We start from the raw sequence: 17,424 nt of genomic DNA on the forward strand, positions 1-17,424 counted from the left end.
CTCAATCCCTAGCACCAAGGGCAGGAACACAGTAGATGTTGGCTGAATGAATGACACCCCCTCCCTGGTCTTCCTCAGGCACAACAGGACGAGGACTTTCTGCCTTTTCTCAGAGGACTTGGCTTTCGGAGCCCTGTATATGCCTCAGGTCCCCCTCCAGAGATGGTCCTGCAGCTGGTGCAGCTAGAAAGGGCTGGGTACTGTCGACTGTACCAGCCACACAGCGGCTGGGGCAGAAGAGTTGCGTGGTGCCCAAGGCTGGGTCTTACACACCTTGTTGGCCATGGTACTTGATGGATGTTGGGGCCCTTCGGGACTGCTTCTGCCCTTCCACCCATCTGCAGCTGTTTAGACTGTGGCCCCACAGCCACACCAAGTCTCCACCAGAGCCCCTCTTGGGCCCCTCTCTCACCTGGGGCTGAGCCTGACTTTCAGGAGAAGCTTCTCTGTTTCCCACTTCCCTCCAGTCCCAGCTCCTTCTAGGTCTCCCCTGCCTCCTGCCCTCAACTGAGACCAGGGCCTCTTGGCCTTGGCAGATGTGTGAGGCTGGGGGAGGCACTCTGAGTCCAGATGTGATTGTGTTTATGTTTCCAGAGAGTGAGGGGTGGGAGCTCTGGACTGGAGCCGTTGGGGGAGGGGTGGTCTGGCTCCAGCCCCCTGCCCCAGCCTTCCCTCCCCCACCTCCCCCTTTCAGCCTGTGTATCTGGCCCAGTCCCTCTCAGAAACCCACACTTCAAGTACTACAGCATCGGGCTGGGCCATCGTCCACGAAGGACCCTTCCTCACTCCTCATCTGAAGGTGAGAAGACCAGTGGAAAAATGGCTTTGGAATCTAAAGGCTATGGACTGTGTGAACTTGGCCCAGCTGCATCTTGTGGTGGAGCCTCAGTTCCATCATCTGTGTAATAGGGACAACAGTCCTGACCTCAGAGGCAGTGTTGACCTGGTTTGACAACGTGTGCATAGGGCTCTCCAGCTATTAGCTCATGACTAAGCCCATAGCTGTGCCCTCTCCCAGCGAGGGCTTGCCTGGGTCCAGCTCCAGGGCAGCGCCAATCCCTGTCATAAGGTAATTCTAAAGCAGAATTACCAACCCCTTCTTCCTCCCCAGCTGCAGCTGCAAACATTTTGTTTTGCCATTAGAAGTGACTTACTTAAGGGAAGCAGAATTTTACAGGCAGTTTACAGGCTGGTCTTGTTCAGTCGTTTCCAAAAGCCAGGGGAGGGTGGAGGCAGCCGAAGCTTCCAATAAGTTGGGATGGAAGGGAAGTGAGAAGTGAGTTCTGTGTGGACACCTTCTATGGCACAGCCACATGCTCCTGAGTAGGATGGGCTGAAAGGTGCAAGGAGGCCCTGGCTAGACTCTGACGGATCCAGCACCCTCCATCCTCCTGGAATAACCAGGGCAGGGCTCCAACGTGGCGGTACCGGGCCCATAGGAGAAAAGGCAACCCCAGATCTAAAGAGACTCTCAGCGGACCCCATCCCATTGCTCCCAGCAGGCAAGGGCCGCTGCCTGGAGAGTCACAGCAGCCCCAGCCTGGGAAAAGCCTGCAGAGTCCGGCGCGGGCGGGGTGTGCAGGGGGGAGGTCCGGGCTAGGACAGCCCGCGCACAGCGCCGAGGCTGAGCCGGCCAGCGGGTGAGCGCCGGAGGACGGCGGCGCGGAGAGGGCGCTAGGAGCGCCAGGCGGCGTCCTCAAGGGAGCCGGGCTGACAGGTCAGGAACGGTAGTAGGGAAGTGGGAGTAGGAACCCAGGCGGGGTCTACTTGGCTCTTCCCTCCTATAGGGCCCTCGGTGGCGCAGTTCCCTTTCTACCCGCCTCCCTCCTCAGCCGAAAGAAGCAGTCCTGAGCTCGGCAGTGGTTAGCACGCTCGTACTATGGTTTTAATAGACGTACATGGACAAGTCGATATAGACAGATTTATAATTCTGTACAGTCAGTCCGACATACACAGGGACGCTGTAAACAGGGGCGCGGGCCGGAGAGCGGGTGTGCAAATTGGGCGCGGGGCCCTGGCCGCGCCCTGAGCTCTCCCGGCTCGACTCTTGCGCGGCGGGCGGTGAGGAGGGGGCTCTTCGCCGGGACAAGGGGGTCACCTCCTAACCCGGGAGCGGAGCTGAGGGCCTGGGCCTGCGACGAAGCTGGGGCCTGAGGTGCTCGGAGACGAGCCCTCCCCCATCTTCCCGCCGCGTCCACTCCAAAGCCTTAAAATAGGATTCCCGGGCGCGGGGTAGGCGAGGGCTCTTGGGGTCGCGCCGGGGCCTGTAACGGCTCCTCGGCGAGTCCCCTGTCCCGGGCTGGACACCATCATCCTCGCCCAACGCCCGCTCCAACTCGGATCCGAATAGAGCTAAGTAAGGTACGCTCGGCCGGGGCCAGGCTCCTGGGCTCCGCGCGTCCAGTTCACAGGCGCGGCCGCACAGTCCGGGTCCACAGCGTCGGGAACGCGGGCTAGGAGGGCGTCCTCTCCTGGCCGCCGGGCTTCGGCGCTCGCCTCCCGCGCTGCGTCCCCCGGGCGGAGTGGCCCGCCGAGGCCCGAGGGAGCGCACACACACCACCCGCGCCATCCCGAGGGAAATTGCAACTCATCCGATATTTCGCCGCACTTCGCTCCGACGTCTTTTTGTTTTGTCTGGTTTTAGAGGGCTGAGTGGGGTCCGGAAAAGCAAACACAAAACCAACCCGGAGGGAGGGGGGAGGGGGCTGCGCAGGCGCGAGGCCCGGGCGCGGCGACCGACCGAGGCCCCGCGTGCGTCCTCCGCCCCCGCGCCGTGCGGCACGCGTGGCCGGGCTGGGCGGTCAGCTGTTGTACTGGCAGGCGTTGAGGCCCGAGGCCGGGCCTTGCAGGCCGCCGTAGCCGAACGACGAGTGCTGCTTGGACTTGAGCCGCAGGCTGGCTAGGCTCGAGTTGCACGTGTCCCGGTAGACGCTGTAGGGCGAGGCGGGTGTGCCATACGGGCAGGCGCCCGGGGACATGGCCGAGTTAAGCGAGGAGCCGGTGAGGTTGTTGATGTTGTTGAGGCCCGAGTTGGGCATGCCGGGTACGGCTCCCGGGCCCATGCTAGACGGCATGGTCATGGAGGATATGGAGCTCGGTGCCGAGAACATGGACTGTGACGACAGCGGGCTCATGGAGTTGAAGAAGGTGAAGCTCTTGGTGGAGAGCGGCGCTGGCGCCAGGCTCTTGGCGGCCCAGTTGTTGTAGGAGTAGCCGGCGGCGTACACGTCCTCGTAGGGCTGCACCAGGCCGCTGAACTGCGGCACGTAGCCGCCCTTACACAGGTCCAGCTGCTGGTTACGCTCGCGCTTCCGCCACTTTGCTCGCCGGTTCTTGAACCAGACCTGGGGGAGGGGGACAGGACAAGGGTCAGAGCTGCGGCGGGCGGGAAGGCCCCTTCACCTCCATCCCCCACCCCCAGCCCTCCACTTCGCTTCCTTCGGTCCGAAGAGCGTTTCTTTACTTCCATAATTCCACCTCTGCCTTCTCTCCATAATGGTTCCTTCCCTGTCTCCTGAAAACAGTAGTCTCTTCCCTTTCCTGATCTGTATCCTCTGCCCCAAATTAAATCTGTTTTCTTCTCCTAATACGGATCCTCCTTTGTTCTAACAAATATTCGTTTTCTTTCTTCCTCGCTCAACCAGTCCAGCGATAGTCTTCTCTCGCAAACCGGTCCCCATCTATCTCCTAAATATACCATCCTTTTTCTTCTCCCCCGAATACGAAAGCCATTTTTCTTCCCTGAAACAGGATCGTTCTACTTCCCCCATTCTTCAGTCTGTTTTTCATTCCTCAAATGGTCTGTTTCCATCTTTACTGACAATATTTAATATTCTCATTTCTGCCCCAATGTTTATTTTCGTTTAGTCCACCTCACTATCTGAACCGCTTTCTTCTCCCTCAAACAGTCCATTTTCTTCACCCATTCCAATCCTTTAGATTCTTGCCTAAATATTTATAGTTTTTCCTTCTTTCCAAATATGTGATCTTCACTGTTTCTCTTAAATAGTTGATTCTTTATTTTTCTCAAATACTCGATCCTTTTGCTTCTCCCTTAAATATTTAATTTCTTTCCTGCCGCCTAGTATATGCCAAATATGTTTCTCTGCAAATATTTAATTTCCTTTCAGTTCTTACTAGTTTCTCTCTAATCTCCCTCTCCACTTTCTCCCACAAAATTTAGTAGGAACCTCTTCTTTCCCCCCTCCTGTTCTTTGCCAACCCTCACCTATCCTCCCACTGCGTGCCCTCTACCCTCCCCAGCCCGCCTCCAGCCCTGGGCTGTTTCCTCAGCTACTTGTTCGACCCTGCATCTCAGCCATCTCCAGTTTCCAGCACTGACATTGCCTGATTCCAACCCTACCCCACCATAAACCTGGGAAGGATTAGTGAGTTCAGGATTACTGAGTGCTGTCCTCACTCGTGTCCCATCGGGCTGGCCGGCCTGAATGGGGAGGAGTGAGAGATGGGGTTACAGCAGGGAGTCCAGGTAGGACTTTGGTCTGGCTTGGGACGTGCTCCCAATATCTAATTAAATATTTGTGCACCAGAGAAGAAATGATTCTCTTGCTGCTCTGGCAGGAAAATCTTGCTTTTTGGGGAACTAAAGGGTGAAGAGAGAGAGGGTGCTTTCTGATCTTGGTCGGAGACCTTATGTGTCCAAGGGGACTCGACCTGAAGGTCACTCATCCACCAGAGCTGCCCCCCTCACCGGACCCAGCCCTAGGAATTAGGGAAAGGGCCTAGCTACTGACTGGCTGAATGGCTGGGGATGAGTCAGGTGGAGAATTCCAGAAATTTTGGAGAAGCCGGCTACGGATGGACCACTGCTCCAGGAAGCTTTGAGACCCCCAAGCCTAGCCACCTTTCAGGCCTCTCCCAGGCTGCTAGGCAGGACCTGCCTTTCCCTTTCGTTTTCAGGGGAAGGCGCCATCAGCCCCGAGGTCCCCAGCAGCGGGGAGTGCTCTGCGCTATCTAGGGTGGCCCCATCCGACTGGGCCCTGGGCCCTACAGGTCATGAGAAAGTCTCCTTGGGCCACAGGTCTTTGGGTTGGGGCTGTGGTAGAGCCCGAAAGTCAGGTAGTATGCGGGTCCATGGGGCCGGAGGGGCAGCAGCAGCCCAGGATGCTAGCGGCCAAAGGGCCTGGCAGCCACAGGCGAGACCCAGGGCTAAGGTGGAATCTCCCACGGTGGAGGAAGGGAGCAGGTCTGAATGGTGGAAAGGAGTGAAAGTCTGGGCGCGGGTCTAAGATTTCGAGTGCTGCGCGCAAGTGGCCGGCAGCCGTCTGCACGGGTCCCCTTTGGCGCGCGCCCCGGGCTCACCCTCACGCGCGGCTCGGTGAGGTTGGTCCACACAGCGATCTCTTCCCGCATGCTCATGTCGGGGTAGCGGTTCCTCTGGAACGTGGCCTCCAGCTCTTGCAGCTGCTGGCTTGTGAAGTGTGTGCGTTGCCGCCGCTGCTTCTTCTTCTTGGCGGGGTCCTCTGCACCACCGCAGCCCGCGCCGCCCGCAACGCTATCCTCCGGCCCCTTGGGTTCCCCGCTGCGCTCCTTCTCTGAAGCAGGCAGGACGGGGCTCCGGTCACCTCGGGCTTATGCCCTTTTGTACCCCGTCCCGGATCCACCGAACTGCCGACCAGCAGCGCCGGCAGCCCTCCCTCTCACAGGGGCCCTGGAATTGTCCCTATTGGGACGAGATCGCTGGATGCCTGTTTGTCAGTAGTCACCTCTGGTTTGGCGTGGCCGGGGGAAGAGACCAGGAGCGGGAGCTGTGGGCCTAAGTTCCTGGCGGGGCAGGGCCTGTTCTTGCAGCTGCACTCAAGCATGAGCCGTACTGCTAATGTCACTCACAAGGGTACATTTTTGAAGAGCCCGACTAAATCTGAGGGGGTCTCTGCTTTTCTGAACGCGGATCAAATCTTTCTAGCCTGAAGCTAGCGGGTCGGTTGGAGCAAGAGCCAGGCAGTGTGGCCTGCACCCCTTCTACTTTCTTCTCCCCAGGATAGTGTGGGAGCCCCACTGGGCAGGCAGCACACAGCCGGTTTCTCTGCCTCAGCTCCAAGCCTTGAGTCCCAAGGCCCAGCAAATTTCTCCAGCCCAGGCAGCCCAGAGGGACAGACTGTCTAGGTGACCTGGGTTCTAGCCTCTGTCCTTTGAAGCTACACAAAACAATGCAGTCATAGAAACATTGAAACATAAAAAAGAAAGAACTTTAAAAACAAAACACAGAAGCCCAGAAAAACTCACAGCTCCATGCCTAAAAGTATAGAAAAGGTCACAAAAGCATAGAAAAAGCAAGTAGAAACACAAAGCAGATGCAAATTAAGTAGCCAAAAACACACCGCTAACTAAATACAGTGCTGTATGTGTATAAACTCCAGGCAGACACAGGCATTTACTTTTCTGGGATTAAAACAAAAAAAGTAAATAGCTTTTTAACCCCTTCTCAATAATGTCCTAGAGGTAATTTTTAAATCCAGGGAAATACAACAGTATAGTTAGATAACTTAAATTACCAAAATAACACCACTGTAAATGGATTTTGAGAAACTCCCTGAGAAATGCGCCATTTTGGATTGACTTTTTAAAAATCTCCCGAAGAATAATGTTGCATGTAAATATTTTAAATTCCAGAGAAATATACCTAGTTAGTAAGTCTTTCTATGTCGAAAATGCAGCTAAAAATTTAAATTTATTCTCATAGACTGAGTTTTAAAAAGCAATCTATATATATAGACTTTATATATATAGATTGCGTTTTATAAATAAAAAACAAGCAAAGGCCACGCTTAAAACTTTTGAAAACAAAAGTACAGTCCAGCGTTGATTGCTTTTTAACCAAGCAAACAAAACCTTTCAGAGAAAGTCACTTTAGGGATGCAAAACAAAACAAACGGAGATTAAAAACGTTTAGAGAAACACTCGGCGGTGCATTAAAAAAATGAACGTATTAATGGAGCCCACGGCCCCGGGGAGTGGGGAGCTCGGCGGCGGCGCCGAGTTAGGATGGCAAGCGCGGGAGCTGATAGGGACCCTTGAGGCCGGGCTGGGGATCAGCCGCGCCACTGCCCGTGCAGCCCACCTCGCTACCTAGCTGGTGCGGGGGAGAAAAGCTTGAGCTCATACAACAAGGCAGCGCGGAGGGAGACTTGCCGAAGCCGAGTCAGAGCCCTGGCTGCGCGGCCTGACCGCTGCGGCTGGATCAGGGGGTCCTGCCCGGAGCTGGCCGCGCCCCTTGCCCCCCTTGCCCTTGCAGTCCTCGGTCTGCAAGCCTTCCTTTTCCTTGAGGTTTTTTCCTCTCTCCCCCGTTTGCTTTTCTGACTTTTCCTGCCACTTCTTCTCTTCCGTCTGTCCCTCCCAATCTGTCACCCGCTGTCTGTCGGCGTGTCTGTCTCCCTTTCTGTCTCTCTGGGCACTTTCTCTTGCACGCTGCCCCATTCCCTTCTCAATCTGTTCCTGTCCTTCCGTCTGAGCGGCCCTCTGGCACCCAATTGCACAAACCCTATTTTTTCCCTGTTCTATTTGCTCCTGATCAAGAGGTGCTGTCAGTCTGCCCCTCGGTTGTAGGTTCGTGCAGCTGCCGGTCTCTTGGCGCGTGGGGACCGCGTGGAAGTGCCTTCGTAAAGCACTAAATGACCGCTTCATAAAGCGCGTAAATTTCTGCGTTCACCGTCAGATGGAGAATGGGAAAAGGAAAGGTCCTGACGCTCCTGGGGCGTACAGAGAGCTTGACTGCGCGGCGCGGACACCAGGCCCGGCTCCCGACTGCCCGCGCCCTGCGCCCCAGCATGCTCTGTGCGCGCCTCGCGGGGGAGCGGCGCTTACCTGGCAGCTCCGTGTCGGACGATTCGCTGGCGGAGTTCTCCAGCGGCTCGCGGGGGTCGGCTGCGCGGGCCAAGTGGAAGGCAGGTCCCATGTCGTGCGGCGGCGGCGGCGGCCGGAGCCCCTCCGGTAGCCGCTCCAGGCTCATGCCGCCCTTGAAGGCGTCCATGGAGGCGTGGACCGCGGCGGGCCCTCCAGGGACCGGGGCTGGGCGCGCCCGGCCGCCCTGGCTGCGACCTGCGGGGACAAGAGCGCAGCGCCTAAGCGGCAGCCCCGCCGGGCTGCCCGCGCCCGCAACGACGCCGCGCCCGCCCCATGGACCGCCCGGGGTTGCGGGGCCAGGCGGGCGGTAGCAGCAGCGGTTTCTCGCGCCCGACTTCGCGCTCCGCGCTGCGCTCCCGCCGCTCGGGCCTCAGCCGCCCGCCCGGCCCCGGCTCCCGATCCGGGGCCGGTTTCTAAGGCTCGGGACCGCGCCGGCAGAGTCTGTCTTAAAGCGACAGCGCGCACCGCCAGGTTCCAGCAGTCCCTGCGCCAGGGGTGGTGGGTGGGGTGGGCCTGGGTGGGAGGGGGCTGGGGAGGAGGGAGCGAGCGAGAGAGCGAGCGAGGGAGCGCGGGCGGAATCCAGCCCCGAGCTGCCCGCGCCGCCGCGCCCTCTCTGCTGCCCTCCCTCCCTCCTGGCCTCGCCCGCGCCCTCCTCCTCCGCAGGCACCTTCCCGCCGCCTCCCCGCCCCCTTTCCCCCCCACCCGGCCTCGCCGCGCCTCTCCCTCCTTCCCCGGTGACACACCGAGTTCTCCCTCAGCCGCACAAAAGAAACGCGTCTGGCCTGCAAGCCCCGCGCAGCTCGTGCCCACCTCAAGCCCCAAATGACTTGTTTCGCTCAGGATCAACTCCTGTCTGGGCCGCCTCGAAGTCACCAGCCCCGTGCGAGAACAGCCCAGAATGAGTGAATGTTCACGGAGTAGGATCTCACAGAGCAGGATCATACCGAGCGGGCACCTCCGAGCCAGCGCAGGGCAGGGGCAGAGCCCAGGGCGTACTGCCAGCTCCTAGCTGTGTCCTCGTTGAGGGGCCGCTGGCCCCTCCTTCCTCGGCCACTTCTCCCGGGACCTGAGCCCGGCTGAGTGACAGCAGCCTGTGCTCTAATGGGCCCCCGGATGCTGCCTCCTAATTAGCTTGGACCCTCTCCCCCAAGGCTGCTTCTCAGGCCCCCGCCTCTGCACCGCAGTCAATTTTCCGGGATTGGGATAGAACTGATGGCTTCTAATCAGATGAAACGTTTCTGTTGGCTCCAGGCCTCTGGCGAGTGCAGCAGGAGACCCCAAGAGCCCCGCCAGGCCCCGCAGCCTTTTCTGTAAGGCTCTCTTCTCGTTTTGTACCTTTAAGTGGCCAAATGGGCCAGGCCGGGGCCTTGGCAGCCACGGGGTGGGCCTCTGCCCCCTTCAGGGCAGGTTTGTAGCGGCCTGGGGCCTCCACTTGGGCTTCCCAGAGCAGCAGGCACAGGCCTGGCAGGCCAGGTGACTGCAATTTCCCAACCTGGGCCTGCAGCCCAGGAAGCCTACGGTGGAGCTTCTCTCCTGGGCACAAGCAAAGACATTTCCCTCCCCACCCCTAAGAACGATTCCCTCCAGTCCTCCTACTTCAGTTAAGTTTGTTGAAGGATTTTGCTCAACAATTGTTAACTGGCCCTGAGACCTCAAAGTCTTAAGCAAATAGGTGACGGCTGGGGTGGTAGGGTGTGACCCTGAACCCCAGACTGCCCTCTGCTCCTCACCTGCTGACCAGTTCCACCAGATAGGAGCAGCACTGCCCTACTCTCTAGGCCCAGGGCCCCCCCAGGTCCCAGTGCATCCTCGTCTCTTTCTGGAGGTCTCTGCTGGGCTGTCAGCATCGTGATGCTCTGCCCTGAGCCCTCACCCTGGCTCCCCATCAGAGGGATGCCTCAGGCTGAGCACCTCAGTGAGGACTGTGGGGGGCAGGGGCAGGCGCAGGCTGGAACCAGACCTATCTCTCACTGCCTCTGCCTCTGCCCAAGGCCCACCCTCTGGGCCTGGCCCACTCTCACTTGGTGCCTGTGAGCGCAGAGGGCAGGGGCTGAGGCTGAGGCTGCATCCAGGAATTTGGCTGGGGGAGGCTCAGTGACTCCTGCCCTTTCCTCCCAAAGGGAAGTTTCTCTTAAGCTGAGACCCCCAGGATGAAAATAGTCTTGGTGTGTGTGGAGGGAGGTGGAAGGGGCACAATGTGAAGTACGGTGGCCCAGCATTTGCCATCAGCCCCCTCCTTACCACATTTTTTTTTTTTTTGACTGAGTCTCCTGAAGCAGCAGATGTCTCCTTTCAAGGAGGGATCCAGCTGCTGCAGAACACCAAGGAGTGCCCGTCCACACACTACCATTCATATAGCTCCCTTATGCCCACAGGACAGCCTGCCACCCAGCTTGTTGGGTACAGACAGGACATGGGAGCATGCGCACACACATCCACAGACTGCATAGCCACACAGGTGTGCTGTGTGCACAGAGACACACATACTGCACCCACACGTGGGAGTGCTGAGGACAGTCACACATGTACACACAGCCAGGACTCTGGGTCCCAGGACACTGGTGATGTTTGGCACAAAATCTGGCCGGTCGGGGATAGGAGATGTGTTCTAAGCCTGCCAAGTGTCAGGCCAAGGACACTGGGTCCCAGGACCTGGAATGAATGGTACACCTGTGGGCACCCAGAGGCTGAGGGTCACAGCTCTTCACTCCCCAGAGGCTCTAAAGGGTCAGGACTTCCATGGATGGGGACTCTTTTATGACTCTGCAGGTCTAGCTATTCAGTCTGAGGGGCTTGCCTCCCTCATCATTGATCCATTTGATGCAGTGATTGAGCACCTGCTGTGTGCCCCGCTGGCCCCAAGCCTCTGATAATGACCCAGGCAGTCACAATACTCCCTATATTTGGAAGTCTTGACGCCTGCTGTGTGGATGGAAAGGCCCTCAGGCTATTGAAGGTGAAGCTCCATATCTCCAGGGGCCCTGAGCCCTAGAGAGGGGCTGACACTATTGGGAACTTCCCTGGGGAGTCTGTTCTGCTGGACCCAGGTAGTGCTGAATGGGGTGGGGGCGGCACGGGGAGGAAATGGATAAAAAGGAGGCCCTGGCCTGATCCTGGGTGTTGGCTGGAGAAGGGACCAGGGCACTCTCTCTTCTTCCCCAGCCATACCCTCCACTGGCCACCGTCCCAGGTAGGATAGGGGCTTCTTGCACTCTCACAGACTCACAAACACACAGAACAGGAGGCAGCTCTCTTTCAGGAGTAAAAGTAGGGGTCCAGTATTCCCCTGGCTTTGCTGTGTGACCTTGGGCAAGGTTTGACCTGCACTGTGCCTCAGTTCCCATGTCTCACATGGGACACAGCAATCCCTGCCTTCTGCTTCAGCCTCCAGCCCACTTGATGATGGGACATGTGGAGAGGAGGGAAGGGGGCTTACTGGGGCTGGAACCATGTGCCCTAGTCTCCGTTGCTCCAGGCCACACAGAGTTAGCGATGATTTTGTGACTCTCAGGAAATTTGGGGCTTAGAGTCCCGGCTGGGCTGATCAGAGAGGAGCCTGCGCTGTTGTGGGGGTTGAAGCGGTCACCACAGGGACCCTTCCTGAGGCTGGTCTCACTCAAAACAGACTCTGTGTCCAAGAATGCTTTCGTAATTTTATTTGGGAAGGGTGGTTGGAGGGTCCTCATGGAGGGCATCCTTCCACCCACTCATGAGGGTACTCCGCCCTAATCTCTGCACCAGAATCAAGGGATTTTAGGAAAAGGGAAGGAATGTGCCATGGCTTGCCCCCCACCCCCACGCCCGCTGGGGCCATCCGTGACTCTGGGACATTCCAGCCCTAAGCCTCTTAGGCCGTGGGGAACTTCAAACTAGAAAACCCAGTTTTGGGAGTGCAGACGGGGACCACCTACTGCCTTCCGCCTGGTTTTAAGACCCCCTCCCCAATAAAAAAGCTTTTGTTTCTTTGAATAGAAGCAATTACTGGGTGAGGGGAAAAGAGGTACTCAGGTAGAGGCTGGGAACAATCTTACTGGATTCCTTAGGCTTCAGAGGACCCCAGCCTGAAACTTCCTGTCAGTTGGGGTTCCCCAGCCTGTCCTGGCGGGGAAAGAGCTGGGAAGTATTCAGCCAGGGTGGCTAAATGGGGCGGAGATGGGAGCACGGAACTCAGAACTCTCAGTCAGCAGCTGGTAAGGGCCCATCGCTCTCTGGGCTCACAGCTCACCCCAGTCCAGTGGTCGCTATCTGGTTCCCAAAAACAGCTGAGCTGATAGGAAGAGAAGGCTAGGGAAGTGGCAGGGGCTGGTCACACACCTGGGGAGCAGAGGGTCAGCTTTTGCTACCACGGTCTCCTCTTCCCAGCAGCCGCTTTCCTCAGAGGAAGGCACTCTGAGCCTAGCTTGAAGGTCAGCAAATACCACCTGTGTCCTAGAATCCAGGTAGCCTGGTCTCCATGTCCCAGTCCACCTTTTTAACTTTTCTGAGTCGAGATGAGGAGTCCCAAAGCAGTGAGGGAAGGGCAGGGGCCAGCAAGTCCCCTCCTGTGCTGCTGCCCCTGCTGCCTGTAGCTTTTGCCATCACCCCACCTGTGTCCTTGACCAAGTGGACAGCAGCCTGCGGTTGCCTTCCCTCTGGCCCTGGTGGCTGTCAGAGACCACTGGGAATGCCAAGAGAATACCCGAGCCTTAGTTTCTCAGAAAAGTGGACTCAGATAGTTTAGATTAAGGGAATCCCTAAATCGGAAAACCTCGGAACAAGGATTCCAGCCTGGGATCCCCATTTCTGCGATGCCGCCCGCGGGGCCCTTGCTTTAGCTCGGCCGGAATCGCTTAGATTCAGAAGGCTGGTCAATTTCAGAATTCCGGACCCGGGTCTGGAGAAGCGGCTGCGTGCTTAGGCACCCTGTGTCAACAACTGCACCCTGAAGAAGCCGCGGGAATGTCTTTATTGGATTTGCGAAGAGCATTTGGGGTTTCTCTTAGGGTAAGCAAAAGCCCGACCCTTGCCGGTGAGGCAGGCCGCCGGGGATTGGGGCACCTCCAGCACTGCGGTGGGACGTCGGGGTCCTCGGCGAAGAGCGCCGGGACTGCGGCCCGTGTCTGAGACTTTTCTGCGGCATAGCTGCCGGAACGAACGAGCGAACGAATGAAGCGGTTTCGTTTAGGAAAAATACCCTCTTGACACGAAGCTAAGGCCGAAGTTCCTCGGCGTGCAGAGGGGCCAGCGCTTCCGCTCGTGTTGGGGCCCGCTTTCCCGGGCGCAACGGGGAGCGGCGGGTGGCCCTGTCACCGGCCCTTTCTCCCGGAGGTACCTTGCGGCCCGCGCAGCCACGAGGGGCTGTGAAAGGCATGCAAGGCTATGCCCTTCGCAGGGCTGGGGCCCGCGCCCCTGAGCCTGCTGCCCTTTTGGGTTACCCGGGGCTGAAACGTGGGGTGTGCCCACCGGTTAGGTGAGGTAGCGCCCGGTGATGGCAGCTGTGACCGTGCGCTGGCGTAGGAGCGAGCTCCTGGCGCTGCCTCGATGGACCCTGGCCTTCCGCGCGATGTGCTTAGTCCCGCTCTACTGGCTGGTCCCTACATACTCCCGGAGGAAACAGCACGGAACTCGGCCACCACCTCCCTGCGCCCCAACACTGCGGAGACCCGGCGCCCCTAGCCCAACGACTCTTACCCCACCCGGGCTGCGCTGCGTGTGCGGCTCGTCGGCTCCGGGCTCGCTCGCCACGGACTCCGGCTTAGGTTTCGACTTCGGCCGGGCCCCGGATCCAGCTGCGTCTCCGGCTGTGCGCGCAGCTTTGGTCCCCGCTGGTTCGCTACATCCCAGTGAGCAAGGTCCGGGCTGCCTCGGCAGGGCCCGCTCCTCCTGCCGCCGCCACCCGTCGCCTGCGGGGAAGGCGGGGACACGGGCCTGGGAGGCGGGAAGGGGGGAGGGGAAGCGAGGCTCTTGCTTGGACCAGCGGGGAGGGGGCGGCGCGCAGTCCGGCTGGCTAGGGGTCCGGGCCTCCCTCGAGGCGCAGGCAGGGGTCGTCGGCGTGGCTGATGGCCGGGGCCCGAGGACGGGGAACGCAGCACAGGACAGCGTTCATGGAGGAGGGGCCCGGCCGCATGCGGACGAAGCCACGGCGAGTCCTGGCCAGGCCCCGCGTACTTTCTCTCCCTTAGGCTCAGTTTCCCACCTGGCACGTGAGGGGCCGAGCCCGACCAACGTTTAGTCCGGGTCTGGTCGGAGTTTCCCAGGGTCCTGCCAGGTGACGGTCAAGCCGGGTTTTGCGATTCGACCTTTTCCCCTTTCTGCGGGAGGGAGCTGGTCTTGCAAGTTGGCAGGGAGAGTCCTCGGAGCAGAGCTTGGCTACCAAGGAGGTTTGAGGACAGACCCCAGGGTGTGTGTGTGTGTGTGTGTGTGTGTGTGTGTGTGTGTGTGACTGGGGAGGGGCAACTGCCCGACCTGCCCTTCTAGGAGGATTGCCCCCCTCCCACATCCTCCTCTCAGGGGTTGGGCTGAGGAGGAAAGGGGAGACCGACCCCACAAGGACAGACGCTTCTGTAACCCCTTGTCCAGCCCCTCTCCACACCCTCCAGCGGTCGCCCTGCTCGCAGGCCCTCACACTGGAGAGGATGCAATCCATGTGGCCGGGTTGTCCTGTCCCTGGCTGGTGGCCATTGGGAGACGGGCGGGAATGAGGGGGACTGGGTGCTCCCCAGGCGACCAGGTTCTCCAGTGCTGCCTATGGCCAGATAACCCGCGGAAAGCCTTGTGGGGGAAGCAAGCCGTGGAACAGGCCCCTGCTTCCCCCAAGTGCCCAGTGTGAGCCTGGGCCCTGGGATGGGACAGTGCGTCTGCCCGTCAGACTGTCAGGGGACGATGACCTTCAGGTTCAGGAGTGTGGGGCCTGCCCGCCGAAGGCTGCGGTGCTCCAGGGCTGCAGCTTTGGCTCAAGGTGCCGGGAGATGGCAGTGCGGCGGCCGGGCATCAATGTTTCATGAGGTGCCGTCAGCGGTGGCGCCTCCTTGCCTGGTTCTCACCAACAGCTGCTGTGAGAGGCCATGGCCCCCATGCCCGCCCCAGTGCCCTGCTCACCCACGCCTCCAGGGCCACCTGGCCAGGGAACAGGACAACCCAGGACCCCCTCCCGACAGCCAAAGCAGAAGCCTGCCTGACCCAAGCTCGCAGAGGCTTTGGCGCTCAGGTCGAGGGTTGGCCCCTGCACCCTGTCCTGCTGTTTGGGTAATCCACAGCATCCCTTCAACTCTCAACAGTGGGAACACCTCTCTGGTGGGTGTGTGGGGCTTGGTGCACACAAGACTGGAAGGGTTAAGAGCTGAGTCCTTGACACCCGTGATTTCAGACCTGGTCCCGGGGTGGCAGAAACACAAGCTTGGAGCTTGCACTTCAGGAATTCTAGCCTCTGCTTCTCCTGCTGCTACGGAGGCTGTTTTATGTGGGAAACTGGTCTGTTGGCGGGTCTGGCCCAGGGCTGCTAAGCTGAGACTCTTCCGACCTTGTCTCAGGCAGCCTTTCTCCCCACACCCCAGGCTCCCAGGCCTCTTCCGACAAGTGCAACTGAACCCTTACTGTGTATGGAGGGCCCAACAAGCATCACACTTTCACTCTGGCGCTTGTATTAGGAAACTGTACCTTCTTACCCCTGCACACTGGTAATTTTCCTGGTTGTCTTCCCAGTGGTGACTGGGCATGTGTGTGTGATTCTCTGCATGCTTTTGTTCCCAGGCAGAGCCTGTGGTGCCAAAAAGCTGCCTCTGAGACCTGATGGCCAGAGTTGGAATCTTGTCTGTGTCTTTTACTAGCTCTGTGGCCTTGGGCAAATCACGTAAACTCTCCCAGCCTCAGCTTCCCTACCTGTGAAATGGGAGAATAATAAGAGTTTCCACAGCATAGAGAAATCTATGAGATGATGGAGGTGAGGGGTGCGGCCCTATGTGGGGGTGGGCAGCCAGGATGAATGTTCATACTGATAGCTGCCAGGTTGCTTTGCTCTTCAAAACAGTTTGCTCACAGTTTTGTTTCCTCCTTTCCCCATGGTGGTCATGTTGGTTGAGTCAGGCAGCAGCAGCCCCCTTCTTTGATTTAGTAGGCCAACCCCTCATCCCCTGCTTAGCTACTAGCAAGTTTCAGACCAGGGAAGCTGGGCAAGCTGTTGGGGTGGGACCAGCGCGTGAAGGCCTGGAAATTCTTGGTGAACTGAGGTGGGTCAAAACATGTTTTTTATTACCTTATTTTCACTTCTTTGAAAAGTAATTTTTCACAATTTCTCTTTAGGTTTTGCCATCTTGGCAAAGGAAGAGGAATCAGTCAGAGAGAGGAAGGTTGGAGCTGGAACCACCAGGAACAGAAGTAACACAGTCTGAATATCACTTTAGCTTCCAGGTACCTAATCAAAAAAGGGCAGCAAAACTGGCTGACACATTTGCTTTGTCTTTCCTTCCAAACTGACATGCTTTCTCTAATCAAAAGTTGTTCTCCCTAGTACAGAACTCTGAGATGCATTTGTCACGTGGGTCGTAGTAAACATAATGGGCAAATGTCCTCAGCCATAGTTACATAGAGAGGCATAACAATTCTTCGAGCAGTGTTTCTTATCTCAATATTCAGTAAAAGTAGGGAGTGTGTCCTTTCCCGTCATAGCTCTTATAGCCATAGTATTGAAATCAATATTTGTGTAATCATTGATTAAAACCTGTTACCCACCTACCACTTTATAAGCTTGAGAGCGGGGCCGAGCCTCTCTTGCCAACCATAGGACACTCCCTGGGGGGTGGGGGGGGGAGGGATTTGGTTTTGCTGACTGGTTAGGTGCAGCTCACATGCCCACTGCTGAACCAATCACTTTTTGGGGAAGAGTGGCTCAGGACTGCAGATGGCCAGGTTACGGTCACAGGCTCCACCCCAGAAGGGTGAAAGGGGAGCTCCACCATCTTAAGAAATACTTACCACACTCCCTGAAGAATACTGGCTGCTGTCCTGGAACAAGGTCTCTGAGCTGCAGGTGGCAGAGAATGGGTTGGTTTGCAAAGAAGTCCCTTCCCTGTGAAGGTTCTCTTAGGACTGCTGATGGTCGGTAGGGCGTCCACTCCAATGTGATGGGGAGGCATTGGCTCTGTTGAGAGAGTCTGAAGTCCATCAGGATTGTTCCTGCGCTCATCTGTGGGAGGGTTGGAGGGCTACCGGCAAGTCTGAGAGGTGGCTCAGAGTCTGTTGACTCACATACAAGGGCGAATCCACAGAGCGAGGGGGGCCTCTATTTGTGTTCCCTTTGTCATCTGTGAGGAGCAAGTTAGAGGCTCTAAAGTTAGAGAAGAATCCTTATGATCAGATAAGATAGTAATTTATTTTAGCATTACTATATTGCACTCTGAGCTTCCTGGCAGCCAGAGCAAAAATAGAAACCATTTGGATATCTCAAGTAATTTTTTTCGTTGCAGACCTATCAGCATCTGCATGAAATAGTGGAAAGAGCCCTGGTTTGGGACCTTCCTGGACTGGCCTCTTTCAGGTCAGCAAAAGTTTAGAGAGCACATATTCTGTGCCTGTGATGGCAGAGAT

General features: G+C 57.8%; 1 protein-coding gene across 2 annotated transcripts; it reads right to left on the minus strand.

Moving 5' to 3' along the window:
* Positions 1–1,860: 1,860 nt before the first annotated feature.
* Positions 1,861–13,799, minus strand: PITX1 (paired like homeodomain 1). Of its 2 annotated transcripts, XM_019740211.2 has the most exons (4): positions 13,534–13,799; positions 7,825–8,058; positions 5,323–5,555; positions 1,861–3,344 (listed from the first exon to the last, which is right to left on the minus strand). In XM_019740211.2, exons 2-4 carry the CDS (start codon positions 7,988–7,990, stop codon positions 2,802–2,804), a joined length of 942 nt encoding a protein of 313 aa, XP_019595770.1. In that variant the 5' UTR covers positions 7,991–8,058; positions 13,534–13,799; the 3' UTR covers positions 1,861–2,801. The 2 variants fall into 2 exon arrangements, with proteins under 2 accessions (XP_019595770.1, XP_074169636.1); XM_074313535.1 differs by lacking the exon at positions 13,534–13,799 and having other exon boundaries at positions 7,825–8,336.
* Positions 13,800–17,424: the final 3,625 nt, after the last annotated feature.

This window comes from Rhinolophus sinicus, linkage group LG10 (genome assembly GCF_036562045.2).
Source record: "Rhinolophus sinicus isolate RSC01 linkage group LG10, ASM3656204v1, whole genome shotgun sequence".
Lineage (NCBI taxonomy): Eukaryota > Metazoa > Chordata > Mammalia > Chiroptera > Rhinolophidae > Rhinolophus > Rhinolophus sinicus.